This window comes from Nycticebus coucang, chromosome 5, assembly GCF_027406575.1.
Source record: "Nycticebus coucang isolate mNycCou1 chromosome 5, mNycCou1.pri, whole genome shotgun sequence".
NCBI lineage: Eukaryota > Metazoa > Chordata > Mammalia > Primates > Lorisidae > Nycticebus > Nycticebus coucang.
The window spans coordinates 61,174,100-61,192,543 of record NC_069784.1 but is presented as its reverse complement, the minus strand read 5'-3'; the positions used below and the strand labels follow the sequence as shown (position 1 = coordinate 61,192,543).

General features: G+C 42.8%; 1 protein-coding gene across 1 annotated transcript; it reads left to right on the top strand.

Annotated features, from left to right (window-relative positions):
* Positions 1-14,308: 14,308 nt before the first annotated feature.
* On the top strand, positions 14,309-15,239 carry GJB7 (gap junction protein beta 7). The gene is given in 4 exon segments (XM_053590593.1): positions 14,309-14,585; positions 14,588-14,672; positions 14,674-14,872; positions 14,874-15,239. Coding segments are annotated over 4 exon segments (927 nt in total).
* Positions 15,240-18,444: the final 3,205 nt, after the last annotated feature.

The following is an 18,444-nucleotide window of genomic DNA, read 5'->3' as shown; positions in this document are numbered from 1 at the left end:
GACCCTGAGGGTGGAGCTTGCTGGGGCAATTCTCTCACACAATGGCTCCCTGCAGCCCACCTCAGTGGCTCTGTCTGGGGTCCCAGACAATGTCCAAAGTTCTCTGCACTCCTGTTCAAACTCTGCCCAAGGCAGTTCAACTGAGTGCCAAGTCCAAAAAACACTGAAACAGTTTACAGGTAAGGCCTTTCCGGTTTGCAGTCTCACTGCTGCTTGTACTTACGGTTGCTGGTGTGATTAGGTCGATCGACCACACACAACCACTTGCCAGTTTTCCATTGTTTTTGTCCTCCTCTTGGGGTCCAGAAGTCCCTTGCTGACTCCCTGTATCCTCAAAGAGATGATTATAGGCAGATCCCACCAGCCAGAGATGTCTGGAGTCTTATCTCCCCAGACTCATGGTACCCAGTTGCAGGGAAGCTGTTACTCGGCCGCCATCTTTAATCCAATCCCTTTTTTTTTTTTTTTGGTCACATTCACATTTGTGCGTACTTCTCTTGTTTCTCGTGCCAATTTTCTGCCAGTAAATGGCTCAACCCAAGGTCAGTGTTGCTTTAAAAAATAATGATAGCTACCATTTATTGAGCAGCTTCCATTTCATTTAACCATCATAAGTAAAAACTCTGCAAAGCAGGGAATGCCTTTCCCATTTTGCAGACGTGGAAATAGAGATTCAAGAGAAGTCAAGCATTTTGAACAAGGCCAGAAAATTAAGAAATGGGTCCAAGGTTCTAAGTCCAGTTTGCTTGAACTTAAGTCTATGTGATCCCAATTGCACAAACAATTTTGAAGTTGATATACCAGAATATTCTGGTAATTAACTTCCTCTCCAGTTGCTGCAATCTTTATTTTATTATTATTATTTTTTGAGACAAAATCTCATTTTGTCACCCTCGATAGAGTGCCATGCCATCACAGCTCACAGCAACCCCAAACTCTTGGGTTCAAGTGATTCTCTTGCCTCAACCTCCTGAGTACCTGGGACTACAGGTGCCTACCACAACACCCAGCTATTTTTAGAGATGGAGTCTCACTCTGGCTCAGGCTGGTCTTGAACTCATGAGCTCAGGCAATCCAGCTGCCTCAGCCTTCCAGAGTGCTAGGATTATAGGTATGAGCCACTGAGCCTGGCCTCCAATCCTTGTTTTTATGACCTGGTTAGACATGTCCCATAACCCTGGTCACTGTCTTCTATCCCTACTTGAGTTTGTCAAAGGCCCTATTAAGACCAGAAGAAAACATAGTGCCCCAACTGCCTCCATCCAGAGCAGAAAAGACCAGAGCCCTAACCTCTCTATGCTGAGGAATAATATAAGTCAAGTTCTGAGCCCAGCACCATGTGCCTGATGGTCCCCAGTGCACAATGGCACTGGTGTGGCCATCACTGCAGCCAGCAGTGGTGCTGACACTTAGAGCCTTGGCTGTGTTCTTCTCATATGGTGTCTTCTTTCAACACAACTCTGTGGTCTTTCTTAACAGAATCATCACTAAGCCGGGTCTTTCTGCAGCCCACTCTTGTGTAGTTCACACAGGAGGACACACTGGGCCTGTGAAGGCTCTGGCTTATGCTGTCTTGGTCTGCTCCAGGCTGTGCTTTTGCTCACCATCTTGCACGATCACATTCTCACACCGAATATCTGTCAAAACTGAAATCCAAAAGGAGCAGAGGAGAATGAGGTTTAGCCATCTGTCCCATTCTTTCTCCAGAACTCTTATTTTGCTTTACCATTAGCTTTCTGACTTCAAGATAATGATATTTCTATTACAGTATTCCACTCTTTTTTTCATCTTTATTATACATTGGAACCTCTGGATGTTGACCACCTAAGGGACTATAACAAGCTGGTCAGCATACAGAAGTGGTGCTGGACTGATGTGTCCAGTCTATGAAAATTAGGTCAACTTAAGGAGGTTGTCAGTGCAGGGATTGGGTCAACTATGGAGACTGTATTTGTTTTTCCCAACCAAAAATGGAGGTGGAAGAATTAAATTTCTTTGTCAAAAGTGTAGCAGAGGCACTATGTCCAGAACACACCCATGGTCATGCCCCTCATTCTATATGGATCCAACTTCCACCCTGCCTCTTAGAGCCTCCCTGATTGCCTCCTGTGTAACCATCTTGTCTGGGATGCTGCAAGACCCTTGAGGAATCCTTGTCTAAAAAATTATACCTCTGCCATACTGGATCATTGCATCCTACCTTTGTCAGGGTTAGTGCTGACATTATTGGGAGACTGGAATCCCCTGAATCCTGGTGTGGTCACCTTCAAGACTGTTCCAGTGACAAACGATGTCAACCCCACTGTTCAAAGCACCAGGTGTCTGTACAAATAGGTAATGTTTTAAGATCATGGACAAAGTCTAGGGGGTGCTAATCATAAACAAAGCCATGGCAGCAGAAAGGGAGGAGCTGCTCCAGAGACAAGGCTTGGGAATCTCACCGAGATTGCAACCCTCGGGAACTGGGTCCACATCATGGGATTCTGGGATCCTGGTAACAACAAAACAAAGAAAAAACAAGGTATCTAGCAATATGCTGAATAACACAAATTGGATGGTTAGAAATTATACTACAGTATTCTTTGAAGTTTGGATCGAATATACAGATATATGGAATAATTTCAAAGGTCTCAAACATTAAGAGCAGCCCCAGAGAACCACGCTGGACTGACTAGGTCTGCAGATGTGGCACCACAATGTGGAGAACTGAGGTCTGAGGCCAGACTCAGCTTCAGCTGGCCTCTGTGCTCACTGTGCTGGCTCTGAGCCCTGAGGCCGGCCCCTCTCCTTGCAGTTCTGTTTTCTCATTTCTAATATGAAAGTATTTAATTTCATGGCATCTAATATCATTAAAAACTGTAAAATTCTAAGACATTTTTATTCTAAGAAGGAAGTACTTTTGTTTTCATTTCTATATATCTTTAATTTTAGACACTGTCAAGCTTAGAAATAGAAAAAGTTCCATAAAAAGATACAATACTTTAAGCTTCTCTCACTCTCATAGACAATGTTTTCTATACTCCTGAATTGTTTGATTTTTTTCATAATAGTACACACGTATAAAAAATGTTAACACAAAAACTAGACTTTTTTACTTTCTGAATTTCTAAAAATAAAAGTATGAAGTTAAATTCATCTAATCAAAGATAAATGACTTAAATTGTTCTTCTGCCTATCAAATTTTTGTGGATCACTTTGAAAAAACCTTGGAAAAATCATTTTAAGAGACATTGTTCCAGCGACTTTATGTGAGCAACAGCAAGGCTTTATCAAAGGAATACTTGATGAACTGTGTGCACGCGAGTGACTTTGGACTCTTTTTTCCTAACTTTAGTTCTCTTTCAATGTATACTGTAGACAGCGGAGACCTAAGAATATCTCATCTGAGTATGAGATTGTCAGGTTGCATGTGCTTGGTGGACACTACGTTGGAAATGACTAAACTCCATTTTGCCCTAGTTCACTCCCGGAAATTGTATAAGCAACTCATGCTCTTCTAAGTCACGGGAGTGACCAACTGGATCTCTTCTAAACATCCACATCTGTGTCAAGAGGTGAGTTCAGCTTATTTCTCTCATAATAGGATTTGACTATTTAATGGTATTGTAATTGAAATTTCAGTGAGAGAAGTGATCTATAAACGTGGACAGACCCCCGTCTATCAGGGTTGAGTCAGAGATGTCATTTCTGAGGAAGCTCCTTCGAGGTAAAGTTGCACATTTGAAGTATGTGATTGACTGGAGGGCTTTTGAAGGCTGTGGCCAAGCTTGCCGGCTGCTTAGAGCAGACAGCGTGAGGTGAGGGGAGCAGCACCAGACTCTCTCAGGCCCGGTATGGGTTGAGAGCACCGTCAGCACTACTTTAGCCAGGGGAACCTCTAAAAACTGGCAACCTCCTGTTCAGGAATCAAGATGGCTGGCAGGTGGCATGAGCTGTGTCGGGGATGGGTGGGTACAGCACTTTCTACTTAAGGTTCCTCAGGGAATCCTAGTATTAAAATCCTATTTCTTTAGCATATTATTATTTACGTGTATAAAACCTAAAACTAGACATAAAATTCTTAGACTTGTAACTCTTATATTTACAAGAGAAAAATAAAATAAAAAATAAAATAATTAAAATTAAAGTTTAGCAAAGAAAAGATATCATTTTTGTCAAAAGGAAATTACTCTTCATTTAGAGCACTGGCCCTGCAGTCCAGCAGCAGGTGAGGGCGGGCTGTGCTTCCCTCTCGTCCCTGTTCAGCACAAGCTTCACGGACGCTGCTCACAAAGGCACCCAGCCTTCCTCAGCATCTGCTGAGCACAACCCATCAAATGGTGTTTGTCATAGGCCGGGATAGTTCAAGAACAGATTTAAGCACAATGTAAACATTTTAGGTAGAGGGCCAGATAATAAATATCTGGGCTTTCAGAGCCATCCTGTCTCTGCCACAACTGTGTGCCTGTGCAGCCACAATGTGAAGGAGGCCATAGGAAACAGTGAATGTACTGGCAGGGCCTGTCTTGAGATAGGGGCAAGGAAAAGTAAGGAAGGGGTGAGGAATGGGAGCCCCAACTCCCTGTTACTAATAACCTCCTGACCACCCTCCCCTCCCAAAGCAACAAAGATGTGGAAATGGGGAAAAGGAGAAGTCTCACTGGCACCCTGGGGCCTTGTAAAAACTGGACAAGTGACTCCGTTGTTTTAAAAATATTTTTTGCTTAGCTAGTTGACTAGTAACTGCTAGTGCCATAAAACTGCTTCTGTACATACTGGCTGTGAAATCTGGTGGTGGTTTGCTTGCTGCTTCTTTGCCTGCATCATTAACCCTATAAAAACTCTGTTTCCAAACTGATCAGGACTGCACTTCTGACTTAAGAAGGCAGTCAGCTAGCCAATCTTAATAAAGGTGCCCATTGGCATCTTATAACTGATTTGTTTTATGGTCCTTTTTGCTCACTCCATAACAGTCTCAGAGAACAGTGAACATGCTGTAAAGTGGGGTGGACCGGACCTGGCCTGAGAGCTAAATAGTTTGCTGAACCCACACACACAGAAGTGTGGAAATGTCGGAATCCTGTAGCAGACTTTGGTTATGAGCTAGTCACTTGGTATTCTTGTTTTTATGTACTTTTTTTAAGTCATAGAAACAATAATACACACATAAACTTCCTGTAGAACCTTAAGAATATAACAAAAAACTCTTAGGGGGCCACAGATTCTGGGCTTGAGAAACACTGTTTTAGGGATTCTCCAAATGGCTCTCTCTTAATGAAAACGCTGTATTTACATAGGGAGTTAGAGAGTCCAAAGTGCCAGCTGGCACAGTGGGTTGCAGAGTGGGAAAAGGAGCCTGTGAGAGGAAACTCTTCCTTAGGGGTTGAAAGATCTTTGCTGGGCAGGACAGAGTTATGAACTGACTGTGGAACCCAGCACCAGTGGAGGAGGACCAAGTCCTGGTTCTGCTGCTGGATCTCCTATTGACTTATGGGCGTCTTAGCGAGTCTCCCACTGGGGTTCTGGTTTCTCCATCAGAAAATTGGGTTGTACACATGCTGCTTACCGCTGAGGAGAAATGCTTCAGAAACCGTGGGGTGCTGTCCGGGACAGGTGTTGTCATTACGAAGGAGAGGCAAAAGGAGCTGAGTGTGAAGGCTTTTCAGAAACTGCCACTGGCCATCTGCAAGTCAGCTGGAAATCCAGTGTCCCTTAAACACAAGTTTCAAAACAGCATGTTTGCTAATCACAAAGTGAGGGGCTTGTTGGGCAGTGCCTGTGCCCAATCAGAGTGCAGAGAGGGCACTCAGTAGGGCAGCCTCGCCTCTCTTCTCTCCTGCAATAGAAGGTCAGGTGGGTTGTTCAGCAGGGGTCTCAAGAGCATCACCAGTCAGTACCACTCATCAACAAAAGCCCAGAAGGAAGTTCAGGTGTGTAGTTTTCACAGAGTTGAGCCTGCTCTAAGGGATTCTTCCATGTTAGCCAGGTCCAGGGGCCTCTGGTTTCTGAAGTGCATCTTCAGTAAATGGGACTCTGTATCTAATTTCAGGAGAATGTTCTTATACAGTTTAAGGAATCTCAGCAAGAAATGATTTCTTAGATGGTTGCTTGGTAAATTGGAGCAATGAGAAACAAATAATTGTTACAGGAGTTTTGTCCAGCATGTAGAAAAGCCAGATCAATTAGCTATCACTGCCCCAAGTGTGTGGTTGTTGTGATTCATTTCTGAACCTAGAGATGGGCACAAGTCTCCCCAGCTCTGACAATAGCTTAGCATGTTTGCAGTGGAACTCATCCCAGAAAATCAAGGATCCTTGGTTGCACAAGAGAGAGCAATTGAATATTGTTGCCTGTACATCACAGCCTTCCCCTGTGGACAGAACTATGCCAGCAGTGAGGGGCCTGTGTGTGGTCTCTGTTCACCTGTCCCCTAGATTGCCACTCTTTCTAACTCTACCCTTTGCTCTGGTTCATGATGCTGGTCACAGGGACACAGACCTGTCTCTTTGTTTACTGCCCATTTTGCTTAGGGGTCACCTTTCATTGCTATGATTAGATCCAGCACTTGCCAGGTCATCCTAGGAATACATGACAGATGGCTTCTTTTCAATGGCTAATAATCTGATTGTGCCCTCACTCCAGAATGTCATATGTATTCTTAGTTTCCCTTCATCAGTTATAGAACTTTTGAGACTTTTCGGCTGAGTTTTGGCAATCCTTTAGATTTTTCTGGATTGGTAATGATGATGTTGGAGTCATGGCACTGGCTGCAGGTGCTGTCTTAAGCACCTCTGAGGAACTTACTAATGCTGTGGGTTCCTTCTAGAGAACAGAATTTGGCATGCATACGTTTATGTCCCTTAGATTTTCTTTCTTCCTTTTTTAAAATTTCCCTTAGATTTTCATTTGGTTTGACTCCTACTTATTTTAAACTTTTAATTTACATGATTCTTTGACTCCAATTTCCCATTCTAAAGATTAGCTACTGGGAAGAGGAGATTTAGAGCAGTTGCTCAGTGATTACGACTGGGGAGGCTCACCGGCTCGACAGTGCACAGACGTTCACACATCCCAGCCCACATTCCCCAGACATTCCATTTGGGATTTTTAATAAAGTCATGAAATATTTGATTTAGTTTTGATGCCAATAATGGAAACCACACATTGCTGAAAGTTCACAGTTTACATTATTTGAGTAAATAGGAATGAATGGATATTTTCTAACTAACCATAAGTATTATCAGCTATGTAAATGTATCAGTAAAGAAATGTAAAAATTACTTTAATTTCTAACATAAATTTAGCTGAAATTTATTAGTGTGATCAATAGGGAAAGGTAAGACCCTTGAAGAGCATATGAGTGCTTTATTCTTTGGCAAAGAGCAAAGAAAGTAGAGACAACAGTTCACCTGAGGATCAAACTTTCTACTTATTTAGCTAAATTTAGTTAGTAAATATTTACTAAACACCTTCTTTATTCTAAGCACTTTTAAAGATACAAAACAGACAGAAAACATGGTATTCAACCATCATATAAGCTTCCTTGGGAAGTAAATAATACTTGAGACTGGATAAGATGTTATTTAACAAGTGGTAAAATATATGCTAAGGTTCAGGGGGTTACAGAACCTGAACAGAGAAAAATCACAATTGGGAAGACTGGGAGGAGGTGGTAGGGTTTGAGGGCAGGGAGGATTAACCAGCTGACCCAGATGGGCGCTGATGTCTATGGGTAGACAGGTGGAGGATCAGGCCCAACCTTGAATGTCAAGATGGGAATTTGACATGCATTTCATGAACAGAGGAATAGCTGGACAAAAACAGCATTTTAATCTAGCTGTTGAGTGCAGAGTGGCTGCCGAGAGGGCACAGGAGAGCCTTCCACTTGGTTTTCTTGCAGAGATGAGGCAAGATGGTCTGTGCCTTAGATCCAGGAGGGGTGGGATGAAGAGGGGCCCTCAGAACAGGGGTGCTGGTTTTAACCAAGGGCGGAGCAGCACTTTATTCTGGCCAGGAGCGTGGAGACCCAGCAAAGGCGAGGCGGCTGAGGCCGCGGAGGGCTCTGCAGAGTCGCTGCGTCCCTGAGGGTCGGTCCCGCGTGCGCGGCTCAATTTCTGCTCTGCTATTTGGCACCAGCAGGGCAATAGTAAACTGTCAACATACTTGCAGTGGGGTGTCAAGTTAAATATACGGTGCAGTGAATAATTCTTTAGCGTAAGTAATCAGGAAGAGGATGGCTCACTTACATGAGAACATGATTTGCTATTTATCCGAAATACAAATTTTGCTGGGCATCCTACATTTTGCTCAATCTGGCAAATCAAGCACAGTCTCTTCTGTTAAAGAACGTGCAGTCTGCACAGTTGCCAATCATGTAAATAAGTGTGCGATTACAACTTACCAGTGGCATGAAGGGAACAAGAGCAGCAGGGACGACCTAGTGTGGGTGGGGGAAGGAGCTCCAGGAGTGGAGAGAAGGACGCGGACCCAGCTTGGAGCCCAGTGTCCCCGGGACACGTGCACACGAGGCGGACACAGCTGAGGAGCCGCTGCAGACCTTGCTGTCCGCTTAAGTACAGGGGGAGTCCTTTTTTTCTACCCCCAATTCAGTGAAAGCCACGGTAGGGTATTAAGTAGAGAAATGAGACTATGTGTCTCCATTTTAAAGTCAGTCTGGTTATGGGATGGATCGTGGATTGAGGGGCCAAGAATGAGGACAGGAGTGACAGACAGGAGCCATCATGGCATTCTGGGCAGGAGCTGGACAGGAGTGACAGAAGCCATCATGGCATTCTGGGCAGGAGCTGGACAGGAGTTACAGGAGCCATCATGGCATTCTGGGCGGGAGCTGGATGGGCTTGAACCAGGCAGAGCAGCACAGGCGAAAAGATAAAATATTTTGCAAAGTACATAAAAGGTAAAATCTTTGGCCGTGAATGTAGTTTTAGTGTGTGGTTTAGGGCAGAGGATGACAAATGACCTCCTAGTTTTGGCTTTAACAGTTGGGTGGGTGATGGTGCAATTTTCTGAGGCAGAGAGCACTGGAGAAGATCCCAGCTTCAGTAGGGAGCAGAAGGTTCCTAAGTGTCAGCACAGCTTACTTTCAGATATTTCAAGTTTATGAGGCTGGGCGTGTGACAGGCACCTGTGAGTCCTGGATACTCACTTGGGAGGCTAAGGCAGCACAACCACAGCACCTGGGTGAGAGTGAGATGGCATCGTAGTGGCCATGACAAGGAGGCAGCTGGAGGTCAAAGACTGGAGACACACAACGTGGGAGTCAATGGAAGGCAAGTCAGGGCAAGACAGACTGAAGGATTCACTTGAGGGTCTCCCTGAATGGCGACCTTCCAGACAGGTACTGAGGTGTGCTCTGTGAACATTATTCTATGAAGAGCTTTATTCAATTGTTTAAAAAAAAACAAAAAACCCACACATATGAAAAAGCGATGGCTCTCTGATTTCTTAGTATTTCTGTTTTATTAGGTGAATTTTTTTCAGATTTAATTTTGTACATTCTTATAACAAATATGAGTAGTGCAGAAAAGCATTCATATTTTGTTCTTCCTTTTGTCCCTATTTCTACTCCCTAAATGAACAGTTTTCTTTAAATATTCAGGTTATACATGCCATTGTTTTCTCCCATTTTAAGTGGTCTTTCTCCCACATAGTGTTTTGGAAATTTTTTATTGCAATGAACTATATATAACATAAAACTTGCCATTTTAATTTTTTTTGGAGACAGTTGTCCTGTGTCCTGCCACACACAGTTCATAGCAACCTCAAATTCCTGGGCTCAAGCAGTCCTCCTGCCTCAGCCTCCCAAGTAAATCATCCTCCTGCCTCAGCCTTCCAAGTAGCTGGGACTACAGGTGCCCAGCGTAGCATCCAATTATTTTTTAAAGATGGGGTCCTGTTCTTGCTCAAGCTGGTCTTGAACTCCTGAGCTCAGGGCAATCCCCCACCTCGGCCTCCTAGAGTGCTGGGGTTACAGGCGTGAGCTGCCGTGCCTGGCCCTGGTTGTCTGCTTGTTGTTGAGCTTCAGTAGTTTTTATATTATTTCGGATATTAAACCCTTATTAGATATATGATTTACAAATATTTTCTCTCAGTTTATAAATTGTCTTTTCACTTTCTTGATGATGTTCTTTAATGCACAAAAGTCTTTAATTTTGATGGACTCCAATTTTTTTATTTTTTAGTTGCTGCCCATGCTTTTGGTGTCATATCTGAGAATCTATTACTGAACCCTAAGTTATGAAAAGTTACCCCTGCATTTTCTTCTTAAGTTCTTTTTTTTTAGAAACCAAGTCTCACTCAGTTGCCCAATCTGGACTGTGGTGGAATCATCATAGCTCACTGTAACCTCAAATTTCTCAGCTCAAGTGATCCTTCAGCCTTAGCCTCCTGAGTAGCTGGAACTACAGGTGTGTGCCACCACACCCAGCTAGTTTTTATTTTTTGAATTTTTTTATAGAGATGGGGTCTCACTATGTTGCCCAAGCTGTACTTAAACTCCTGGCCTAAAGTGATCCTTCCACCTTGGCCAATCAAAGTGCTAGGATTATAGGCATGAGCTACTACACTCACGTGCTTTAGCTCCTATATTTAGGTCACAGGTTCATTTTCTTTCTTTTTTTTAATTTTTTTATTGTTGGGGATTCATTGAGGGTACAATAAGCCAGGTTACACTGATTGCAATTGTTAGGTAAAGTCCCTCTTGCAATCATGTCTTGCCCCCATAAAGTGTGACACACACCAAGGCCACAGGTTCATTTTCAATAATTTTTGTAAATGGTCTGAGGTTGGTGTTCAATGTTATCCTTTTGTATGTGGCAATTTAGTTGTTCCAGAACCTTCTCCTTACAACTAGGGTTTTTTTTGTTTTGTTTTGTTTTGAAACAGAATCTCACTTTGTCACCCCTGGTAGAGTGCTGTAGGGTCACAGCTCACAGCTACCTAAAACTTTGGGGCTCAAGTGATTCTCTTGCCTCAGCCTGCCAAATAGCTGGGACTACAGGTGCTTACCACAATGTCCAGCTATTTTTAGAGACTAGATCTCACTCTTGCTCAGGCTGGTCTCAAACTTGTGAGCTCAAGTGATCCACCAGCCTCAGCCTCCCAGAGTGCTGGGATTACAGGCATGAGCTACTGTTCCCAACCCCTATACCTACTTTTAATTTAGATCAAATGTTTGGGGAAATTTGGAACTTTTCAAAAGTATTCCTGATGTTAAGAATATTGAATATTTTACTTTATGAAAATGTTTGATTAGTTGACTTTTCCAAATTAAATTCCTGTGAATTAACTGTTACTTCATAAGAGAAGGAGAAAGTCACAGGAGAACTGGCACATTCAAATTGGCAAGTAGAGCTTTTAAAAAACCAGAAATGATCCTTGGAAATTTAAGAGAAGGGAAAAATTAAGAATCATTATTAAAAATAAGGAGAAAATCTAGAATTATTATTAAAAGATTAAAAATCTGGGACTAATGACCTCACTGATTTCAAATGCTTACAGATCTAGTATATGGAGATTCTTAACTATTGACCACCTTTGTAGGAAAAGAACTAGAGAAAAAAATGAATTTAACTTGCATTAAATAATTTAATATGTAATAAATTATGTGAAATAAAATTAAATAATATGTATTAAATTTATAAAGACTTCACTGACACCAAGAAAAAGTTTTCAATAGCAAAATAAGAAATTATACTAATACTAATGTTGCTGAGCACCTACCATTTGTCAGAACCTGTCTTGAGGGCTCTGCGCATACACATGTTAACTCGTAAAAACATCACAAATCCCATGAGGTATTTGGGATGCTTTTTTTTTTTTTTTTTTTAGACAGAGTCGCACTATGTTGCCCTCAGTAGAGTGCTGTGGCATCACAACTCACAGCAACCTCAAACTCTTGGCTTGAGAGATTCTCTTGCCTCAGCCTCCCAGTTAGCTGGCACTACAGGTGCCCACCACAACGGCTGGTTATTTTGTTGTGGTTGTCGTTGTTGTTTAGCATTTCCAGGTTTGAACCCACCAGCCTCAGAGCATGTGGTCAGCGCCCTAACCCCTGAGCTAGGGGCTCCAAGCTGTAGGAGAGGCTTTTACCTTCACAGATGAGCTTGGACTTGAACCCAGAGTCCACCATGGCGCCTTGGCTCTTACCTACTATTGCTGAACCATTTTGATTAAAAGGGAATTAACATTTTATTTATTTTTTTCTTTCTTTTTTTTTTTTATTAAATCATAGCTGTGTACATTGATATATTCATGGGGCATCATTCACTAGCTTCACAGACCGTTTACCAAGTTTCACATATACCCTTGTAAGATGCACCGCTGGTGTAATCCCACCAATCCCCTTCCCTCTACCCACCGGGAATTAACATTTTAATGGGAACTGATATCTCCCAGACCAGAAAATCCATTGTCTTTACATCATCAAAAAAACTGAAAACAGGATGGGCATTTATCAGTGAAATGTAAGTCTCACACTTCCTGATGTGTGATGACATTAGTCATCTGATCCTATTCAAATATCAGTCACTTTCTTACCTTCCTCCTTTCTCTAAGGATACTTCCAAATGTTTTATAAATCACATAAATATCTTGTTGATTAACATGGTCAACATTTGGAGAGCCTGTGGGACACAGGGGTGACAATCGGGGCAGTGAGAGATGGAGGTCTGGGGTCTGAGGTGAGGTTCTGAGAGTCAGGATCCCAAGAGAAGGAAATGAATCTCTGAGGATGAGTAATATTTTACAGGGAGAGCATGGAGAGCAAGAAAAGAGCTCCCTTTGTCTGAGAGCTGGACAAAGACAACTGAAATGAAACAATCACAAGAAGCAGACCAGGAAGGGAAAGTAGGGCCATTTGGGAGTCAAAGCTGAACAAGCTTTGGGAACACAGGGCAGCAAACAGTGTCAAATGTCAAAGGAAAGCTAAATGAGATCCAAAGTGTCCATAATATCTGGTAGTTGGTGGCAGTGCTAACTGTAGCATGGAAAGTTGAGTACAATGATGAACAGAAAAACTAGACTGAGTTGAAGAGTACATAAGAGTGGAAGTAGAAATAAGGATAGGGAGATTGTCAGAAAGATGGGCTATGAAGAATCTCCTCTCTGCAATACTTAACTGTGTTTATATGCTGACAGGAAGGGGACAGTGGAGGCTGACAATACAGACTATAGAACAGGGAAAATGGATAGATCAAGAATAGGATATGGGCGGTGCCTGTGGCTCAAAGGAGTAGGGTGCTGGCCCCATATACCGGAGGTGGTGGGTTCAAACCTGGCCCCAGCAAAAAACTGCAAACAAAACAAAACAAAACAAACAAACAAACAAAAAACCCAGGATATGGGGCTGGAATGATTATTTTGAGGCAAGAAGAAAACTTTCCCTCCAAACTGGATAAAGAAGGTAAATCATTGGGATCATGCCTGTAATCCCAGCACTTTGGGAGGCAGAGGTGGGAGGATTGCTTAAGGCCAAAAGTTTGAGACCAGACTGGGCAAGAGCAAGACCCATCTCTACAAAAAATAGAAAAATTAGTCAGTGTGGTGTGGGGACCTGTTGTCCCAGCTACTCAGGAGGCTAAGGTGGGAGGATCACTTGAGCCCAGGAGTTTAAGGCTGCTGTGAGCTGTGATGCCACAGCACTCTAGCTGGGGCAAAAGAGTGAGACTGTTTGAAAAAGATAATAAGTTGGGTGCAAACATCAGCCACTCTGGAGGGGGAGGCAGTATGAGTTGAAGGAAGTTTGTATATGGAGGGCTTCATTTTTCACTGTCAAATTATAGGCAAGCTCAGCTGCGGACGTGGAAATAAGGGGGTGGTTAGGGCAGTAACTTGTAAGGATTGGGAAGGGGTGTCAATAAACAAGAGAGTGAGTAGCAACAACTTGCTACTGAGTAGCATCTCACGGCCCCAGGATCTCTCAGGCATCCTCCTCTGCTGCTTTCCAGATCAGTCACGCAGCCTGCTCACCTGCAGAAGGGAGCGGTGAACTAGAACTAGAAAGCCCTTGCCAATCACAGAATTGTTTGAAAGTAAGGTAGTGTGTGGGGAACGATCAACCAAGTTTTAAACTGAAGTTGGTGTGGGATCTGTTACCTCCATGGACCAGTCCACCACATAACAAAGTGAGGATGGCCTGCGGGGTTCTCAGAGTGCCTTCAGCATTCAGAGTTGTTACAGTGCAGACATCAGAGTTTATAAACCCGCCAATAAAACAGTAGAAATGATCAATAGAATAGAAACAAATGAATCATGAAAAATTTTTTTTCTTTTGCAGAGTCTTGCGTTTTTTGTTTTTTGAGCCTGAGTCATGAGTTGGAAGTTCCTCAGAGATCTCCTGAGTGGAGTAAACAAATACTCCACTGGGTTTGGGTAGATATGGCTGGCTGTTATGTTCATCTTTCATTTGCTTTTCTACATGGTGGCAGCAGAGCACATATGGAAAGATGAGCAGAAAGAGTTTGAGTGTAGCATCAGATGGCCTGGCTGTGAAAATGTGTGTTTTGACTACTTCTTCCTTGTGTCCAGGGCTTTTCAGCCCATCACGGTCTCCACGCCTTCACTTCTGGTTGTGCTGCACCTCACCTATGTGAGGGGAGAGAGAAAAGGCACAGAAGGGAACTCTGAGTCAGCCCTGGGCAAGACGGGGCCTATAGTGAACTTACCTTACCAGCCTGTCAGAACTGGTTTTAAGATTGGCTTCCTTGTTTTATTTTACAAGCTGTATGATGGCTTTCATGTTCCCTACTTTGTGAAGTGTGATCTGCGGCCTTTTCCCAACTGCTTCATCTCCAAACTCACTGAGAAAACCATCTTCATCCTCTTCTTGGTCAGCATTTCACGCCTGTGCATTGTGCTGAATTTCATTGAACTGTGGTTTTTTGGTTCTCAAGTGCTTTATTAAGTGCTGTCTCCAAAAATATTCTAAAAAACCTAAGTCCTCAGTTTGTGAGTGCTACCACCTCAGATACTTTGAGTGTGGTGACACAGGGGCTCCTCCCAGCTTCAGAATTGCCAGTGGCCATAAGCACATCCCAGCAACCTGGAGCCAGGTTGCTTTGTGGTACAGAAGAAAGAGGGGTAAACAGAGCCCACCCTCATACACAGGCCCCACTGAGCTGGGAGACAAGGGGTGTCAGCCTTGGCATCAGTGGGAGGGATCTCTAAGTTGTGGGCATGCTCTCAGCTGTGAGCACTACATGCTGCTTCCTTGCAGGGCTTTCCATTCTGTGAACACCTGAGTTGTTTCTGAACATTAATGGCAAATTAGTCTGAAGAAATCCAAGTAAGTGTTCTTTTAAGAACTTAGATCTGTCAGAAAGGAAAGAAAAACTATGTCAGTTTTCTAGTTTTTATAACTGTCTCATTACAATTCATGCACATGAGCTGGAAAATATAGAAGTGACAATTGTGTCAAATATGATCACCTCAAAGCTGAACTGGAAGCTCCAGCAGTCTTTCCAAAGTGGCATCCAAGGCTCCATTCTCAGTCCCACTCACCCTCCATAGAGAAGAACTATGTTGCAGGGCAGGGCTGCAGCTGACCAGGCACACAGCCCCACACTCAGCAGGGAGACCCAGCCTAGGGGAGAGGCCACCTCAGCCCAGGCCTGCCAGGTTAGGTACCATTGGCTATAGGGGCTAGGGAGGGAAGAAAGTCAGCAGGTAAGTGGTCTCCACATTGAGTACAAGCACTACCAGGAGGTTCCCACTCAAGTCTGAACAAGCAGACAAGTGAAAGGGTCAACGGCAAGCAGGTCCCACAGAAAATATTTCACAGACAGGGAACAGAGGAGGTCACAGAAAAAGAATGTGCTCACTTTGTAACTACTTAGCATGTCCCTTTAACTATAAGAACACTGTACTATTCTTAAAATTTTTGTATTGTTGAATCTTTTATATTCAGGAATTTACAATGTGCTCTATGTAACAGTTTGCCTACATTTTACCTGTTTCTTTCTAGGACAGATAATGAAATGTGCGCTATGTTGTTACAGTTGTGCAAACAATGGTAAAAAGAATGTCACTACTGATTTGAAGACTAGAACTTTCTTCTTTTTCTATTTTTTTAAATTCACAGATATAGCCTCTTTGAATTAACACTATCATATGTGCCTTTCTCCAGAATAAAAATGAAAGTGTTTTGTATTGCTTTTTAGCTGTCATTGACATCTTTACTTGACTTCACAGGGTATGATTATTCTGTGAAATAAAACTTGTCTGACACTTTTAGAGCAGGATTTGCAACACTGCTTGGTAAAGATAGCTTAGAAATCATTTTTTTCCCCTGGGAATTTCTTAACAAAAAAGTGCACAAAAATATAATTTTAACTAAAACCAATTATTTTACGTCTTCCATGCCCTTCCCTCTTAAGAACAAAATGTCTCATTATAATTAATGCACAATAAATGTTATGTGGGTGATTATGTAGTCCCCAGACCCTGTAACCAAGAGTTGTCACAAACTCTGTCTTAAAACTGGCCCACACAACAGAAAGATGAACTTTGTGGTTTTTTTCTTTGTTTAACTTGTACCACAGATCACTGCTGGACTTACAGGCTTATAACCAAGTGCTTCACCATAACACCTAGATTTCATGAGTGCAAGTAACCATAACTTTATTTTTTTGACAGTGAAAGGCAGTTAAAGCAGCTTAAAGTTTTTGAGTCCTTGATACGGCATGGAATTTAGGAAACAGATTTCAGTGTGCAGAACTGGAATGAAGATAAGGGACTTTTTCAGTCTTAGGATAAGTTTGATACCAAAAGTGTTTAGGGGTGGGGGAGCTCAGCCTCTTGCAGATTACAACAAGCGCTGTCCTACTATAGAGGTTAGGTTGCTTGAGCATGTGCATTCTTTGCATTTGCACTTTCCACAGAGAAGAAACTACAAGGTAATGTGAGAAAAGGCAATGGAAATACAGATGTTTACAATAGGAAGGTAAACAATTTTTATGTCTCTAAGTTTTTTTGGTAGTATCTTAATTTGCAAAATGATTTTCCTGTAAGTCTTCATTCTGAAGGCTTTCTTGATGTCAGTGAAGACTCAAAGCATTTGGAGAGAAATTGGCAGTTAATTTGTCTCATTGTTATTGTTTCTCATATCAATAAGTACTTAGTACTGGGAGCAAGACCCTGTGCCCTGCACCTGCTGGGATGTAATGCATAGTTCCTGCTCGAGAAAGTGCCTACTTCCTGTAAGGACCATGGGGGAAAGGAAGAGTATCTTACGCCTGTGTCCTGCTCTCACTGCATCACCTCACCTTTTCCACACTGAACTACCCAGCAGACAGCAACCTCAGAGGGAGGAGAGGCAGCTACTTTTGTCAGGTCCATGCAGCTAGTAGAGGTCACTGACCTTATATCACTTTCTCAGCACAACAGCCTTTCCAGATCACTGAACAGAGGTCTCCTTAATTCTCCTCTTCTCTCCTGACTGTAGTGATCATTCTGACCACTGGACAGCTGGCCCTACAGTCCTTCTGGTCACAGACCTTACTTCTGGCCACAGGCTTTCTTCTCATTGGAGCTGGCAGATAGTTTTTTGAAGTGCTGTTATGAAAGAATGCCCATAGCTGCAAGAGACCATGGTTCCAGTCTTCTCTGGGGAACAAAGCCCGTGCAGAAACACTATGAAGATGAGAGAGAGGGAAAAGGCAAAGACTTGGATTCTTCAATCCCATTGTCCCCAAGCTCCACCTCTGCCCTTTCTTAGTTATGTGAAAGATAAATTTCTTTTTGTGTAAGCTGGTTCAAGTTGAACTTCTGTCTTGCAACTGAGAATCCTGGTAAAGCCACCTTCTTCATAAACTTCTTTCCTGTAACTCGCAGAGAAAGGCAGGCCATTTTTCTTGTGCCCACTGTAAGTATCGAGGCTCCTAACTGTTGTGCGTGCACCTGTTTGTGTAATTGGGGGATGGGGTGGGGGTGTGGAACAGTGGTTCTCAACCTTCCTAATGCTGTGACCCTTTGATACAGTTCCTCATGTTGTGGTGACCCCAACCATAAAATTATTTTTGTTGCTACTTCATAAGTGTTATCTTGCTACTGTTATGAATCGTAATGTAAATATCTGACATGCAGGATGGTCTTAGGTACCCCTGTGAAAGGGTTGTTCCACCCCCAAAGGGGTTGTGACCCACAGGTTGAGAACCACTGTGGAAGGATCTCAACACTTGTTACCATACAGTGAGAGTGAATGATCTTTTCTCTGTAAGTCTTTCCTTTGGCATTACTTTTGTTAAAATTTTAATAAAATAAAATAATGTGAAAGCCCATAGAGCCCTCTTTGTCCTAGCTCACATTCCCTCACATACATACAATGTTTTCCTTAAATATCCATGCAGTGTAATTTACTTTGTTTGGCTACTTAATATGGAGTACAAAAGAGAGAGGCATGTCACAGCTCTTTAAAAAACTGATTAGAAAAGCAAGTAGCAGCAGAGG